General features: G+C 43.3%; 2 protein-coding genes across 2 annotated transcripts; one reads left to right on the plus strand and one right to left on the minus strand.

Annotated features, from left to right (window-relative positions):
* Positions 1-1161: 1161 nt before the first annotated feature.
* LOC130986377 (uncharacterized) lies at positions 1162-2943 on the plus strand. The gene is made up of 3 exons (XM_057909784.1): positions 1162-1303; positions 1790-2148; positions 2229-2943. The coding sequence occupies exons 1-3, from the start codon at positions 1285-1287 to the stop codon at positions 2355-2357; spliced, it is 507 nt and encodes a 168-aa protein (XP_057765767.1). The 5' UTR covers positions 1162-1284; the 3' UTR covers positions 2358-2943.
* A 546-nt stretch (positions 2944-3489) lies between these two features.
* LOC131025566 (uncharacterized) lies at positions 3490-11062 on the minus strand. Its single transcript, XM_057955364.1, has 9 exons — positions 10406-11062; positions 10181-10345; positions 8084-10056; positions 7547-8014; positions 7387-7474; positions 7091-7183; positions 6309-6455; positions 4764-4892; positions 3490-4035 (listed from the first exon to the last, which is right to left on the minus strand). Exons 1-9 carry the CDS (start codon positions 11060-11062, stop codon positions 3490-3492), a joined length of 4266 nt encoding a protein of 1421 aa, XP_057811347.1.
* Between the last annotated feature and the right edge of the window lie 2754 nt (positions 11063-13816).

The raw sequence follows: 13816 nt of genomic DNA on the forward strand, positions 1-13816 counted from the left end.
CGGTAAATAGCGGCGGCACTGCCGCCGGTAACTTATTTACGTATATAAATCAATTCATATTAATGATACCGGCGGCGCTGCTGCCGGAGATCACTGGTGGCACCACCGGCAGCACCATTGCCACCGGTAATCCCGTCGCTATTTTGAAAAACACGGGTCTGCTGCTCCGCCGTCGGAGAGCCGCTGGTAATTACCGCCGGCGGCGCTGCCGCCAGTAATTTTCGCCGCTAAATAGGCATTTTTTTGTAGTGGGGGGGGGAGAGAATTTGTGGGGTCATTTCAAAATAAGGAAATATCACAATTTTCAGGGACATACCGATATAGTAATAAGGTCACAATTTTTAGGGACAGAAGAAATAATATAATAAGATTAATAATGTTTTTTGTCTCGAATTTTAGTGTTTTCCATAAAATGTTCCAAACTTTTATTATCTCCTGAAAAATCCTAAATTTTCAACATTTCTTCACAAAATGTTCCGAACTTTTAGCATTTTCCATAAAATGTCCCGAACCTTCACTTTCTCCTGAACAACCTCAAATTTTTAACATTTTCTATAAAATGTTCCGCTACACAAAATTCATTGACTGAGAGATGACTCTTGCCAAATTGATTGTAGTCAACTTGTGAATCTTATAAGTTATACCACTAAGAGCATGTTTTGATAGCCAAGTTGGTTAAGGCTTGGTAGGTAAAAACAGAAGGGCCCATTACTACTAAAGCTAATTGTGTAATAGAAAAGTGTGTTAGGTAGATAAGTTGCATAATAGGAAATTAGAGAATGGTCGTTTGGTAGACAATGATTAATGGTCAGTTTAATGACAATATTACCCTTATCTAAATATAATATTTCCGAACGTGTCCTTCAAGATTGTAAAATGTCTTAGCCGCGAAAAGGGGAAAAATAACCTACATTTGAGGTTCGCCAAATCGCTCTGGTGGTATTGGTGGGGTAATCGACGGCCATCCTCGCTGGGCGATTGGACGAGAAACACACTAGTTGTGTAATAGAAAAGTGTGTTAGGTAGATAAGTTGCATAATAGGAAATTAGAGAATGGTCGTTTGGTAGACAATGATTAATGGTCAGTTTAATGACAATATTACCCTTATCTAAATATAATATTTCCGAACGTGTCCTTCAAGATTGTAAAATGTCTTAGCCGCGAAAAGGGGAAAAATAACCTACATTTGAGGTTCGCCAAATCGCTCTGGTGGTATTGGTGGGGTAATCGACGGCCATCCTCGCTGGGCGATTGGACGAGAAACACATCGGTAACTTGCCGCCATGGATTTATCGCAACCGAGTGAGATTTCTATTACACAATCATATCTGTGATTAGGGTCTTTATATGCTAAGCTGAGTTGTCTTGAGTTGGCTGAAAAAATTATCTCTGGAATTGGGAATATGTCTATTGTGATTAGCGTATGATGGATTTCAATCAGTGGATTGTGATTATTTTTTTTTGTTGCGTGAGATTTCTTGACTTTGTTTGTTGCGTTATATTACATTTATATGTGTGGGTTTGACTGAGTTTTTCCGTATTTTTGTAATATGTTTGTGATGAGAATTTTGATTAAATTAGTGTTTGTATGAAGTTGCTTAATTTGGTTTAATTACAAGGCAAATGAATCTTTGAGAATTCTGCTTGTTCTGTATGCCTCATGTTATATTTTCAGAACTTGAAATGGTGTTCTGGAAAATCGATGAGTTCTTGTCCATGCGTGAACTACGTGTTATCGATTTGTCCTCTGCATTTTGATTTTAATTTAAGAATCTCTTGACGGTATAGATACAGGGAGCAACGAGGTCTTTTGCAATAGAGCGAACAAGACTAATAAAATGCGTCTTCCGTGGTCATCCAAAGAGGAGGTTGTTTTGGTGACAGCACTGAAAGAGCTCGTTGCTGATGGATGGAAGTTCGACAATGGGTTCCGGGCGGGGTTTCTTGGTAAACTCGAAGACGCAATTAGGAAAGAATTTCTCGGGACAAATTTGAAGGTTGTGCCACACATCAACTCGAAGATCGGCACATGGAAAAAGAACTTCTACACGTTGCCAGCTATGTTGGCACGTAGCAGTATCGGATTTAACTCAAATGGGGATCACATGGTCGATTGCACCAACGATCAATGGGAACAAATCGTGAAGGTATGCATCATGATTTATTTTAATAGCTGTGTTGCATCGTATATTAGCTGTCTTTTATATTTTTCTTTGCTTGCGTGTAGTGTGATCCAAACGTGCGCCTTATGCGCTATAAAAGTTGGCCGTTATATGACTCGTGGAAGGAGATATTTAGAAATGATAGGGCGACCGGGGATAGGCAGAGGATTTTATGGATGTTGTCAACGAGTTGAAATGTGAAGATAATCTAGTACAGGGAACGAGGGCTAATAATGTTGATGGATATGTTCTGATTGAGGAAGAACTCAAGAACGAAATGGAGAAGATAACGTTTGTCAAAAAGGCGGCGCAAATGTATGATCTACGAGCAAGAAGCGAAAGCAGGATGATGGTCTTGATGACGTGCATGAATTGCTCGTGGAGCTTGGTCAGAATACTGATAAGAGACTAGAGAGCATTGCCAATAGGATCAGGTACGAGTTCGATTTGAGCAAGGCAAAGACGAAGGTGTATCAAACCCCTCGCGCTATGTCGGGACTTTCCAAGGACGATATGTTTGAAGTGTGTGAGATACTTGCGGACAAAGTCGAACGACTTGAACCCTTCATGGGTTTACTCGTTGACGCTCGTCAAGATTATCTTCTTCGCGTGCTAATAACTCGGGGCAAGTAGTAACATGTTTGTAAAAACAACTTGGGATGGACTGGAGCCAAAAATTTGAACTCTTGTTTCCTTTTTGTTTTTTAATTTCCTGACTTCTCCAAACCTATGTTTCTTGTAAGTTAAGATAGTGCTAAGTTTTTGTTGTATGAATTTGCATGAAAAAATATGATGAATTTGTAGACCTTCTCCAGACCATGAGAAAATATGATGACTATGATGAAAATATGTTTCTTGTAAGTTAAGATTTAACTTAGTTTTTGTTGTTATGATATGATGAATTTGCATGAGAATATATGATGAATTTGCAGACCTTCTCTAGACCATAAGGAAATATGATTAATATGATGAAAATATGTTTCTTGTAAGTTAAGATTATGCTAAGTTTTCTCTAGATGCGTTCTTTTATGGTCGTGGAAAATATGATGAATTTGCATGAGAAGTAAAGGATAAAGTCTAGTACCCATATATCAAATAATTTTAATAAAATAACCAACAAGAGCAACACGCTATATGAACACAAATATTGAAAAATATGCGTTGGCGTGTTTGTAGCCAACACACGTGAGATTTACATGGCTTCAACACCATAATATAACATAAAACGTAACTTAGAGCTAATATAGAAACATAAAGTTCACAAATAAAACATAACTTAGAGCTAATATAGAAACATAAAGTTCACAAATAAAACATAACTTGGAGCTAATATAGAGCAAAAACAACTTGAGCCTCTTGTGGCCTACTTCCACGGGGACCAAGACGATGCACACGAGCTGGCCTCGACGTTGTGGTCAGCTCACTTGCACTCACCGCTCCACGGGCCACACGGGAAGGGTCCACGTGAGGAGGGTTGACACGGGGAGGGTCCATACCGATGGCCGAGGGGTTTTGAGCGAATGCGTTTCTTCCTGGAAAGTTGAGCCTCTTTTCGATCGACGGCCACTTCCAAATGGTAAAAGTAGTACTATCCTTCGACTCCGAGTCGCGTGGGGCATTTTCATCCACGAAGAGACATCGTGCAAGCTTTTTGTTAGCAAGTATCATCAGGGAGGTGATTTCATCGTTGGATGAACTTGAATCATCCTTATCCGAAGGGTTGTCGTGCTTCACGATTGGCGAATCACTTATAAGAATAACATCGCGAGAATGGCTCTTCTCCGTCTTCAAATTATCTAGACCAAACAACAAACACATTTTGATGAATTCAGGCTTGTCATTGTGGTAGTAGGCGCGGGCAAAATCTTTCTTCTGTGATGGAACGAAAAAATTGAAAATAAAAACTAATATTGCAAGATAATATAATAAAGACAATGTTTTCATGAAAAAATGAACTAAAAAAAAAGCCTGGAAGATTTTCGTCTAAACATGATCTACAGCAGTGATTGATGAGGAGTAAAATATGCGTAAGACAAACCTGGCAGCGTCGGAGTAGTCAGCGCTGAGAACAGAAAGGAGGCAAAGGGCTGGAATAATGTTTTTGGGGAAAAGCATAAAAGGCAGAAGCTTCAGGGCCATTTTGAGAGGATTCGGACGCTATAGGTGTCAGGGCTGACATGATCAGAGAAGAGGAAAGCGGATCAGAGGGTCAGACCTGAAATAAAGCAGTGAAGAAGTAACCTTAGGACTCGGGCAGGGCTGGCGTATCCAGGAGGAAATCTTCAGAACTGGCGGACGCGTGCAGCGCTTGGAAGGACTAAAAGCATAACTAATGACTAACAACCTCGAAGATTTCTCCTAACTACCGAGGTCGCTATCAGACGTGTAATTACCAATTTACCCCTGTTGTAGACGCCTATAAATATGAGATATGCCTGCTATTGTACACACACGCTATTTTAAAACACTTAATACAATCATTTTCTCTCTTGCCTTAGCAATTTCAATCCTTCTCTCGATTTATCGCAGTGATGATCTTGTTAGCTCAATCCCAATGCATGTCCGGTCTGCACGAGATCTTCATGAACGTATTGTAACACCCTTCCAAGAACGCAATTCTCTCTTCTATCAACCAACCGAAGACGTGCAATGTGGTTCTTGTTGAGGGCATGTAGCGCGAAGAGCATTGCGTGTGGGAATTTGTATGGAGCCACAGCAAAGCACTCCACCTGCATTTAAAGGAGATGGTCTAGCAATCGTGTATCAAGCTCGGCGCTCCATGTGAGATCGTAGAAGTAGAGTTCTTGAGGGTGGATATCATCGAAACCCATGGTTGTGATTTGTAGGCTGTAACAAGTTCAAGGGGGGGAGATATGGAAGTTGAGTTGTTGGTGACTAATTTATGGTACAAAAAGAGAGCAAACTGACGTCTATTCTCATTAATTTGATTGAATATGAGTTGTTGGTGCTTTTAATTGGATATTGTTGCATTTAAGATTGACTTGTGGAATGGATTACTTGTTGCTACTAGAAGCCACCGAATATGAAGGCTTCTTTTACATTGAAAATGGAAATGATTTAATACATTATATTGCGCATAATATTATCCAAAAAAAAAATTGAAACCCATAGTTACAACCTCCAAAATGGGCCTACAAAAAATTCATTGTTTGGGCTGTGTCACCACTTCCAAAAGTTGACCTAACATAAATTACATAATGATATTCCAATCAGTCCATTTTTTTTGTTATACAATATTCCAGAGTTTTAAAATAGTGCATTTATAGAAATTAAAGTAATTTAGCTATAAACAAAATAACAATCACACCGAGTAACACAAGCCCAGACACAGACACAATTGCAACAATTGTGAACATCATAATAGAATCAAGCTGCCCCATTCGACGTGACGACGGTGGACTTACTGAGTGTGGCTCATCGGAGATAGGATCGATTGCTGATGACCTAGCTGATTGTGAGCCGTGTATGAATGTGTGTGAATGGGAACTCAAAAAGGAACTGAGATTGACCGCCTAAATGTTATTTATCGAATCACATAAACGATCTTGAATGTTTTTTATTCACCGGGAACTTGTAATAATATCTTCCGCAATTCATAGTGTTCTTCCCAGCACGTAAAAGGTGCATTCGGGCATTTCCACAAGAGCAATCCGGATGGACAATCGAAAAATCATCGTCTATAAATTCCATGTGCCTGTTGAGACATTAAATTTACAAAAGACTTCACATTAGTTGCAATCATACACAATCCATCAGCAGCCCATATATATAAAAACATAAATATCATTAATAAAATACACTTCAAATGAGACACCCACCAACTAAAACATTTCGCTGAATTCAAACACACATATTCGCATAATACTGCTGAAATAGAAATTTTATTGAAAAAAGATAATTTGAAATCCCTTGAAAGCACAGACGCAGACTAAGGGGGCGAGTCTCAGGAAAGAGAGCTCAAGAAAAAAAGAACTAAAAACCCTCACAAAAGGGAACAAAAACACCCAAAAGAAGAAGAAACGAACCAACGAACCGACACGGGGAAGGGACGAAAAGGCAACCTCAAAAGCTCCAGCCTAACCATTGCCCCTAGGCAACCCGGCCCCTTCAACCCGAAAACAGACCCAAAACGGGAAGCCACCGACAGACGAACGACAAAGCACCAACACGGGAACGACAAGCAAACGCAACCAACCCCAAACCAGAGCGCCACCAAACCAAGTAAGGCAGAAGCCAGCCGCACCCAACACGAAGACTGAGAACACAAGAACCTGCAAAACCAAGGAAAACAAAGGAGAAAACAGGGGAACCAAAGCAAACCAGAGAAAGGCCAACAGACTAGTACAACCCCCACCCAGGACGGCTCCCCAAGGGAAACAACCCTTCCCATCAAGGCCCAACAAACCCCCACGATCACCTCCAGAAAAGCAAGGTAACCCAAATGGCTCCAACAACCAAGCAATCTCAAACCAGACCCATACCCTCAAGTAACCGCCACCCTCAAGAAAAGTTCAGAGCTAAGGCATTGAGAAGCAACATCAAGATGATACAAGTCAATCCGATCAGACTCAATTCTCCGCTAGCAGTGAATCTCCTAATGCAATTACTTTTATAATCTAATCTCATTCCTTATAATTATGATCAAAAGCTTTGCTTTCAACAGAAAGGTCATCTTCACGGGATGAAGCAATTGGAGGTAACCAAAGACTTCCCGCGAGGTTTCCCATGCTCATAATGAGGAGGCCATCAGAGGAGCAGAGCCCTGGAGCCATTAAAAACTCAAATTTCAATCAACCCAATCAATCCAGAGAAAAGATATTAAGCCTATTACAATGAAGACACTCATGCTAGCATCTACCAGACAAATCACGTCATGAATTGCTCATCAAGATGTTACAACCAGAACCTTAGACTTCTTACTCATCTCAAGAACCGTAGAACAAGAGGGACCAAGCCAACCACCAAGACGAACACAAACCAGAGACACAGGGAAAATGAACTAAACCAAAGGAACATGAGAAGCATGAAAGGCCAGAGAGTGAAGGGTAATCACCCAAGACAGGCAGAACCAAGAGAAACAACCCCCAAAGCAAGAGAAACAACAAACAAAAATAAAAAAAAGGGAACAGAAACTCCCCTGGAAAAGCATCATCCTCAAGTGACGATCCGAACATAGGGCAGAAGCCTCATGTCATCACGCACCAGCTGAAGGATATCAGGGATCGCAAAAGGCCAGAAACCCTCGTTCGCCATCGAAGAAGCCATGAAATCCGCAACACGATTCCCTTCCCTGAAAATATGAGTGATAATAATACGAAGACAGGCAATGGAAGATAGTACCTTTCTCCGGCGGCTGAAAAACCTCCAAGGGACGGTACTGGAACGAAAGCGGAAAAGATCAACCATGTAAGTGCAGTCCGTCTCAATCCACACATAATCCCAACCATTCATCACAATCTGCTCCAAGGCGATGATGAGGGCAAGAAGCTCAGCCTCGAAAGCCCAACCACGACCAGCAGAGAAATAGAAGCAACCCACCACAGATGAAGAGTCCCGAATAACCCCACCGGCATGAATGAGAGGAGGTGAGCCATGAACCGAGCCGTCAATATTGATCTTCCGCCACGGAGGAGAAGAAAGAAGCCAGAACACATAAATGTAGGAAGTCAGACGACGGGGTCTGCCCGGCACCTTAAGACCATGAAGAATAAGCAACTCCTCAACCAAATTAGCCATCTCACCCAAACTGAAACGAGAAGCCTCCAGAATGAAAGCTTTGACCTGAATCGTCAGAGCCACTGCAAAAACCGGAGCCTCATCGAACACAGCCCTGTTCTGGATATTCCAAAGACTCCAAACGACAGACATAACACCAACACGTCAAAGATTGTCCACCTACTTGCTAGCAGGCACTTTCATTGCCCAAATGATTAGACTCCCAATATTATAGATCGATGAACCATCGACCCTGAACCAAGTGAAAAGGGAGCTCCAGACATGTCTAGCAATAGCACACTCCCAAAAAAGATAATCAATATCCTCCCCCGCTTTCCTGCAGAGAGGGCACCACCCCGAACCAATGTACCCAGAGCGACTCATAGAACTAGCTGTAGAGAGACGGCCCAAAATAACTCGCCAAGTAACAATAGACCTGCGCACCGGAATAAACGGTGCCCAAATCCATTTGCCCCAATCCATCGCCGGAAAACTAGGATGAACATGATGCATGGCAAGCGAAGAAGAAACCTCCCCAAAATAAGAATGAATCCAAGCCCAACGATCCTCCCCACCACTGATAGGAACAGAGACAATGTCAAAAGCAATGTCCAGAAAAGCATGCAAGAAATCTAGGGTGAAATGCCAGGAGTCATCAAAGTAATAGCCCGAGATCGGCTGCATGAGAAACTGGTGAACCGCGGTTGGAATCCCAATCATGTCAATGAGCCTATAGCCTAACCAGCTATCCATCCATAAAAGAATAGCAGAACTAGAGCCGATGGAGCAATACGTGTCACTAACCAAAGAACGAATAGACTCCCGAGTGCCCAACCAGATCGTGGAAGTAAACCAAGGAGAGCGAGGCCGCAAACAAGAATCCAAATAACACTGTCGGAACAACTGAAAACCCATGGAGTCCGAAGTAATCAACAACCACCCCAACCTAAGCATGAAGCTCTGACTGATGTGGGAGAAAGACTTGACATTTAACCCACCTTGGTTCTTAGGAGCACAGACCCTATTCCAAGCCACCGAAGTTTTTGGCTTGGTAGTGGTGCTGCCCGTCCAAATAAAAGACCGACAGGCGTGATCCAAATCATGTAGCAGCTTAGCCGGCCACTTGTAAATCAACATGCTATAAACTGCCGCACTCTGAATGACCGAGATGACCAGGCAAATGCAGCCCGCCATGGACAATTGAATGCCTTGCCATCTAGGAAAATGGGCAATAATGCGGTCTCTAATGCAAGTCAGCCGGGCAGAGGAGGCCCGACCTGCAAAAATAGGGACTCCCAAATAGACGAAAGGCAGAGAGCCAGTGGAGAAGCCCAAATCATGCTGAAGCGAACGACGCAGCTGAAGGGGAACGCCTTTGCCAAAGTAAATAGTGGACTTAGCCTTATTGCAGAACTGACCAGAGACGGAAGCATAAATTTGGAGAATAGACTCAATCATCCTGCAACTGCGCCTCTCAGCCTTGCAGAATAAAATAACATCATCAGCATACCGAAGATAGGAATAAAAGAGCATGGATCGAGACATCCACATACGAGCAATAAGGCCCCTATCCGCAGCATCCAAGAGAAGGTGGCTCAAAACGTCCTCAGCCAAACCAAACAGAAAATGAGACCGAACCCCACGGAAGCAGCTGAAGAACCCATGTTGTTCCCCATTGAAGAGGACAGAAATCCGAGCCGACTGAAAAATGACTCTGATCCACTGCCGGAAAATAGGAGGGAAACCAAAGCTGTCCAGGACAACATCAACAAACTCCCAACTCAGAGTGTCAAAAGCCTTCCTGATATCGACCTTCAGGGCCATATTCCTTCCTTGAATCGAACGCTCCATGCAGTTGACACATTCCGAAGCAAGCAGAATACACTCCTGAATAGAGCAACCCGAGATAAAACCGAACTGATTGGCCAAAACAATCTCTGCCACCACCGCATTCAACCGAGAGGCCATAATTTTGGTGATGACTTTGAAGAAGAAGTTTCCAAGCACAATAGGGCGGTAATCAGACACAAGAACAGTATCGACCTTCTTGGGAAGAAGATAAAGCAAATTGGAATTAAGACCATGATGAAGATAACCATTAGAGAAAAAACGTCTCACTGCGGCCACCATGTCCTCTTCCACCACCTCCCAAGAATGCTGAAAAAGGCACCATTAAAACCATCTGGACTGGAATCACTAGTCCTATCCATGGAGAAGACCACCGAACGAATATCATCGGCCGATGGCAGAGCAGTAGCAAGTCAGCCTGGGTCGAGGAGACAGAGGAGGGAATGTAACCAGAAATCCAGGACCTGTCCACCACTCCAGAGTCCGGCTCAGAAAAAAGATCTTCATAGAAATGAATCACATGAGCCGCCATGGTAGCCGGGTCCTCCGAGATAACACCATCAATACTGAGCTTCTTGATGGTTTGATTGGAACGACGCTATTTAACCATAGAGTGGAAAAAATGGGTATTCCTATCACCATCAGAAAGCCAAGAGACCCAACTTTGCTGCTGCAAATGCTCAGACTTACGCAAGAGGACAGTGCCAATACGAGCCTGTAGGATGACCTTCTGATCAAAGAGGTCATCCGTATAGCCCTGCTCGTCAATCCCCTCTTGAAGGGAGCTCAAATCCTGCTGCAGCTCAGCTAAGGCAGTATTGTAGTTCCCAAAGGTATCCATGTTCCAGGCCTTGAGGATCGGGCGAAGACGTTTCAACTTTTTCATCACACGGACCATCGGGCAGAGACTATCCAATGGCGAAGACCAAGAGGCTCTGACGTGATCCAAGAACCCCTCATGAGAGCACCACATATTCAAAAAACGAAACCGACGACCTGCCGGTGCAGAAGCCGTGTCCTGGCATCTCAACATAATGGGAGAGTGATCAGACCCAAGCCTAGAAAAAACCAGAACAGCAGAAGAATACCAAATGTCAGAGAAATTCTGAGATAAAAGAGCTCTATCCAGCACCGACTTAATCGGAGAAGGGAACCTCCGCTGATTCGTCCAAGTAAAGAAAGGACCAGTGGACTCCGGCTGAATTAGATCATGATCCTCAATGAAAGCACGAAACTCGTCACAACGCTCATGAGCCCCCAAAATAGAATTGAAATCACCAATCATAAGAAAGGGACCCACAATAAAGGGCTCCATATCCATCCAGAGCTAGTGCCTCTCAATGTAGCTGCAAGACGCATGAGTGAAAGCCAAAGTAGAGACAGTCCCCATAATAAAACACCTAATGACCACCACCTGAGCAGAAGAGAAAACCACATTTGGGGCCAAAGAGGGATCAACAAAAATCCAAATGTTAGAACGACGTCTTCCACGAGCATTCTGATGCACTGGAGAGAGGTGCAAAGAACGCCAATAGGAGCTCGATATACCAGAAAACCGCGCTTTTGGTTCCAGAATGCCAAGAAAACACGGTCTGTAAGTGCTGCAGTAATGGAAAAGAAGAGACATAGAAGAATAAATGCCTCTGATATTCCAACACAGCACATTCATTGAGAGCCAACAGGACGGCTATCCTCCTGAAGAGGATTGACACGCACCCGTCGTGCGATGCGGACAAAATACCTGTGTATGCCCAGTACAGACAATACACGCTCCTACTTCTCACAACAAGAACTTAGTCTTAATGGCAAGCGTAGGGTCGAATCCCACAGGGAGTGAGGAACCACTTTGTTCTCCTACGACAAACTGAGGTGTCACAATTCTCAATCTGTATACGCTGCACAAGAAATAAACAAGATCAATGATAACAAAGGGGTGAGGTTATTCGGTTAGGTCATAACTGTTGTTAACATTCGTTTCGGTCATGGGCACACTGATGATCCGTCTATGATCCATACAATTCCAAGGCGTGGCCCAAAGACATTGGGGCGTTTCAAGGAACTGTACTTCTCATATAGGATGGTTGATCTCATTATGGTCACTTGGTCCGAAGGTCACACAATCCCCGGTCACAAGGCAGTGCTTCACTCCTCCTTAGATAGTAGCCATACCCGTTACTCACCAAGTATGGCCCTCACCAACCTTCTCTCCCGAGGTCCCCAACTTTGCGCTTTTGGTGACACATGCCTCCTGGACTCAACTATTTCCAGCTTTGTCAGCCGACCAGTCATAGACATGCTACGGCGCCGAGATTGCTTTCCTCGTTTGATAACCATGGCTTTATGCCTCGTCACAGTTGATGGATGTTCTCTAGAGAAGCCCAAGACTGAGGGAGGGCAGTGTATCCCATCAACCCTTTCCCCACCTTCTGGATCTACAACGCCTTTTGTTGACGCTGCTCAGCTACTCGGTCTTGGGCATACCGATTGTTGTACTTTGGCATGTCCTGGCCTTTGCTTGACATGGACGGCGTTTTACCGAACGGAGATCACCCGTTAGGCCCCTACTGCCCATGATGTCGAACAGATCCTTCCGGAACCACGAGATTCAACCGAAAGAACAAGTGCCTCACGAATGTTTACATATTAACAACAATTACTTCCACCCCTAAAACCTCACCAAGGGAATTACTCACACATAACACAATTCATAAATGCAAAAGGAATTAAACACATGATAGAACGAAATGAAATGCTGAAATAGATAAAATAGTACCTAGGCTTCAAGCCTTCGAACTTGTCCAAAAGTAATAGCACAACGGAAAAGGGAAAATACGGAATTGTAAATAGTTTTGGATGCCACACACGGCGAACTTAATTGAATACTGAAAGTAAAAACAAGAGTTTTTTGGGTGCCAAGAAGTTCTTCACGCTGCACATCATTAGCCTTTTATACTGCCGGATGGTAGAGGCCTAACCCTAGTTGCGCCGGTTCCAAATCTTCGCCGGGATCTTCTTTCCTTAATTAGCTCGATCTTTGATTGATCCTGATTGAAGATGGCGTCCAGCTGCAAGCTTAGTCAACCTTTCCCATTCCTTCGATCCTTCCAGTTTCTTCTTCAACCTTCCGCTTGTTCCATGAGATCTCCGAGATTGACCTTCCTTTTATGGCTCTGGCTGTCTGCTTCTTCTGGTAACGATCAGACTGACTGCTCTTATCGGTGTGGCTCATACCAGGTGGTTGCTCCAGGTTCCCATGCCCCAAGTTGGATTGGAGAGGTACTTGTTGGCCGAAGCTCCATGCTGGTAAACATGACTTAGCAATCTGGGCTCGGTAGTGCCCATTCTGATCGCATTTCTTCTGTTTCCGCTCTACTGACCTTCCTTCCTTCACAACTTCGTTTTTCCCCCGGACAGACCTGAACTGACACAAATAAAGGAAAAAAGAGGGCCAAATGGCCCAAAAGTCGAAGACGCATCACACCTACACACTTAAAGCATACTTGTCCTCAAGTATGTAGGTGGATTCACAGAAGACACGGACGAAAAGGTTGAAAGAAAATGAATAAAACTAAAAGACACGAAACTTGCACAGATTTCAGGATCAGATCATACCAACATGCATCATTCAGTTCGAACAGACCACAAACCAGAGTAATGATCATGCATAAAGTGTGATGGTAGTCTCTCTTTTCGCTCGAGCACCGGGTTAAGTGTTTACACTCATAATTTGCTGTGCTAGTTCCTCTAAGAGTTTGATTGATGACTACAAGTTAAGCACACTAGTAATGACTCATCAAAGGGTCTTTGTTGGGTTGTAATGGGGCATACGGAGCTAAGGTGAGGTATATATGGTTCAGTGGCTAATTTCAGTATCACCCTTACTCAGTATTCACATTCAGTATGGCTACAACCAACCCTTTATTCCTCCATTTTCAATGGGGCTCATCTTTCCTTGGATTCTTTTGTGGGCAATAATTTTTATACAAATTTTTTTTGTGCCCAGATTTTCTTTTTTTCTCCTGTAATTCCTTGTCCACCATTTTATTCACTTCATAAATTCTTTCTCCTA

Source organism: Salvia miltiorrhiza, chromosome 5 (genome assembly GCF_028751815.1).
Source record: "Salvia miltiorrhiza cultivar Shanhuang (shh) chromosome 5, IMPLAD_Smil_shh, whole genome shotgun sequence".
Classification (NCBI taxonomy): Eukaryota; Viridiplantae; Streptophyta; class Magnoliopsida; order Lamiales; family Lamiaceae; genus Salvia; species Salvia miltiorrhiza.

What these genes read in the sequence shown, in the direction of transcription:
- LOC131025566 (XM_057955364.1), bottom strand. Translation starts at nt 11,062, where the DNA reads ATGGAGCCCTTTATTGTGGGTCCCTTTCTTATGATTGGTGATTTCAAT. An exon ending in ATGAAAGTGCCTGCTAGCAA is followed by an intron (nt 8,015 to 8,083) that starts GTAGGTGGACAA and finishes TATCCAGAACAG; the next exon opens with GGCTGTGTTCGATGAGGCTC. An exon ending in TCGGTGGCTTCCCGTTTTGG is followed by an intron (nt 4,893 to 6,308) that starts GTCTGTTTTCGG and finishes CTTTAAATGCAG; the next exon opens with GTGGAGTGCTTTGCTGTGGC.
- LOC130986377 (XM_057909784.1), top strand. An exon ending in AATGGGAACAAATCGTGAAG is followed by an intron (nt 2,149 to 2,228) that starts GTATGCATCATG and finishes GCTTGCGTGTAG; the next exon opens with TGTGATCCAAACGTGCGCCT.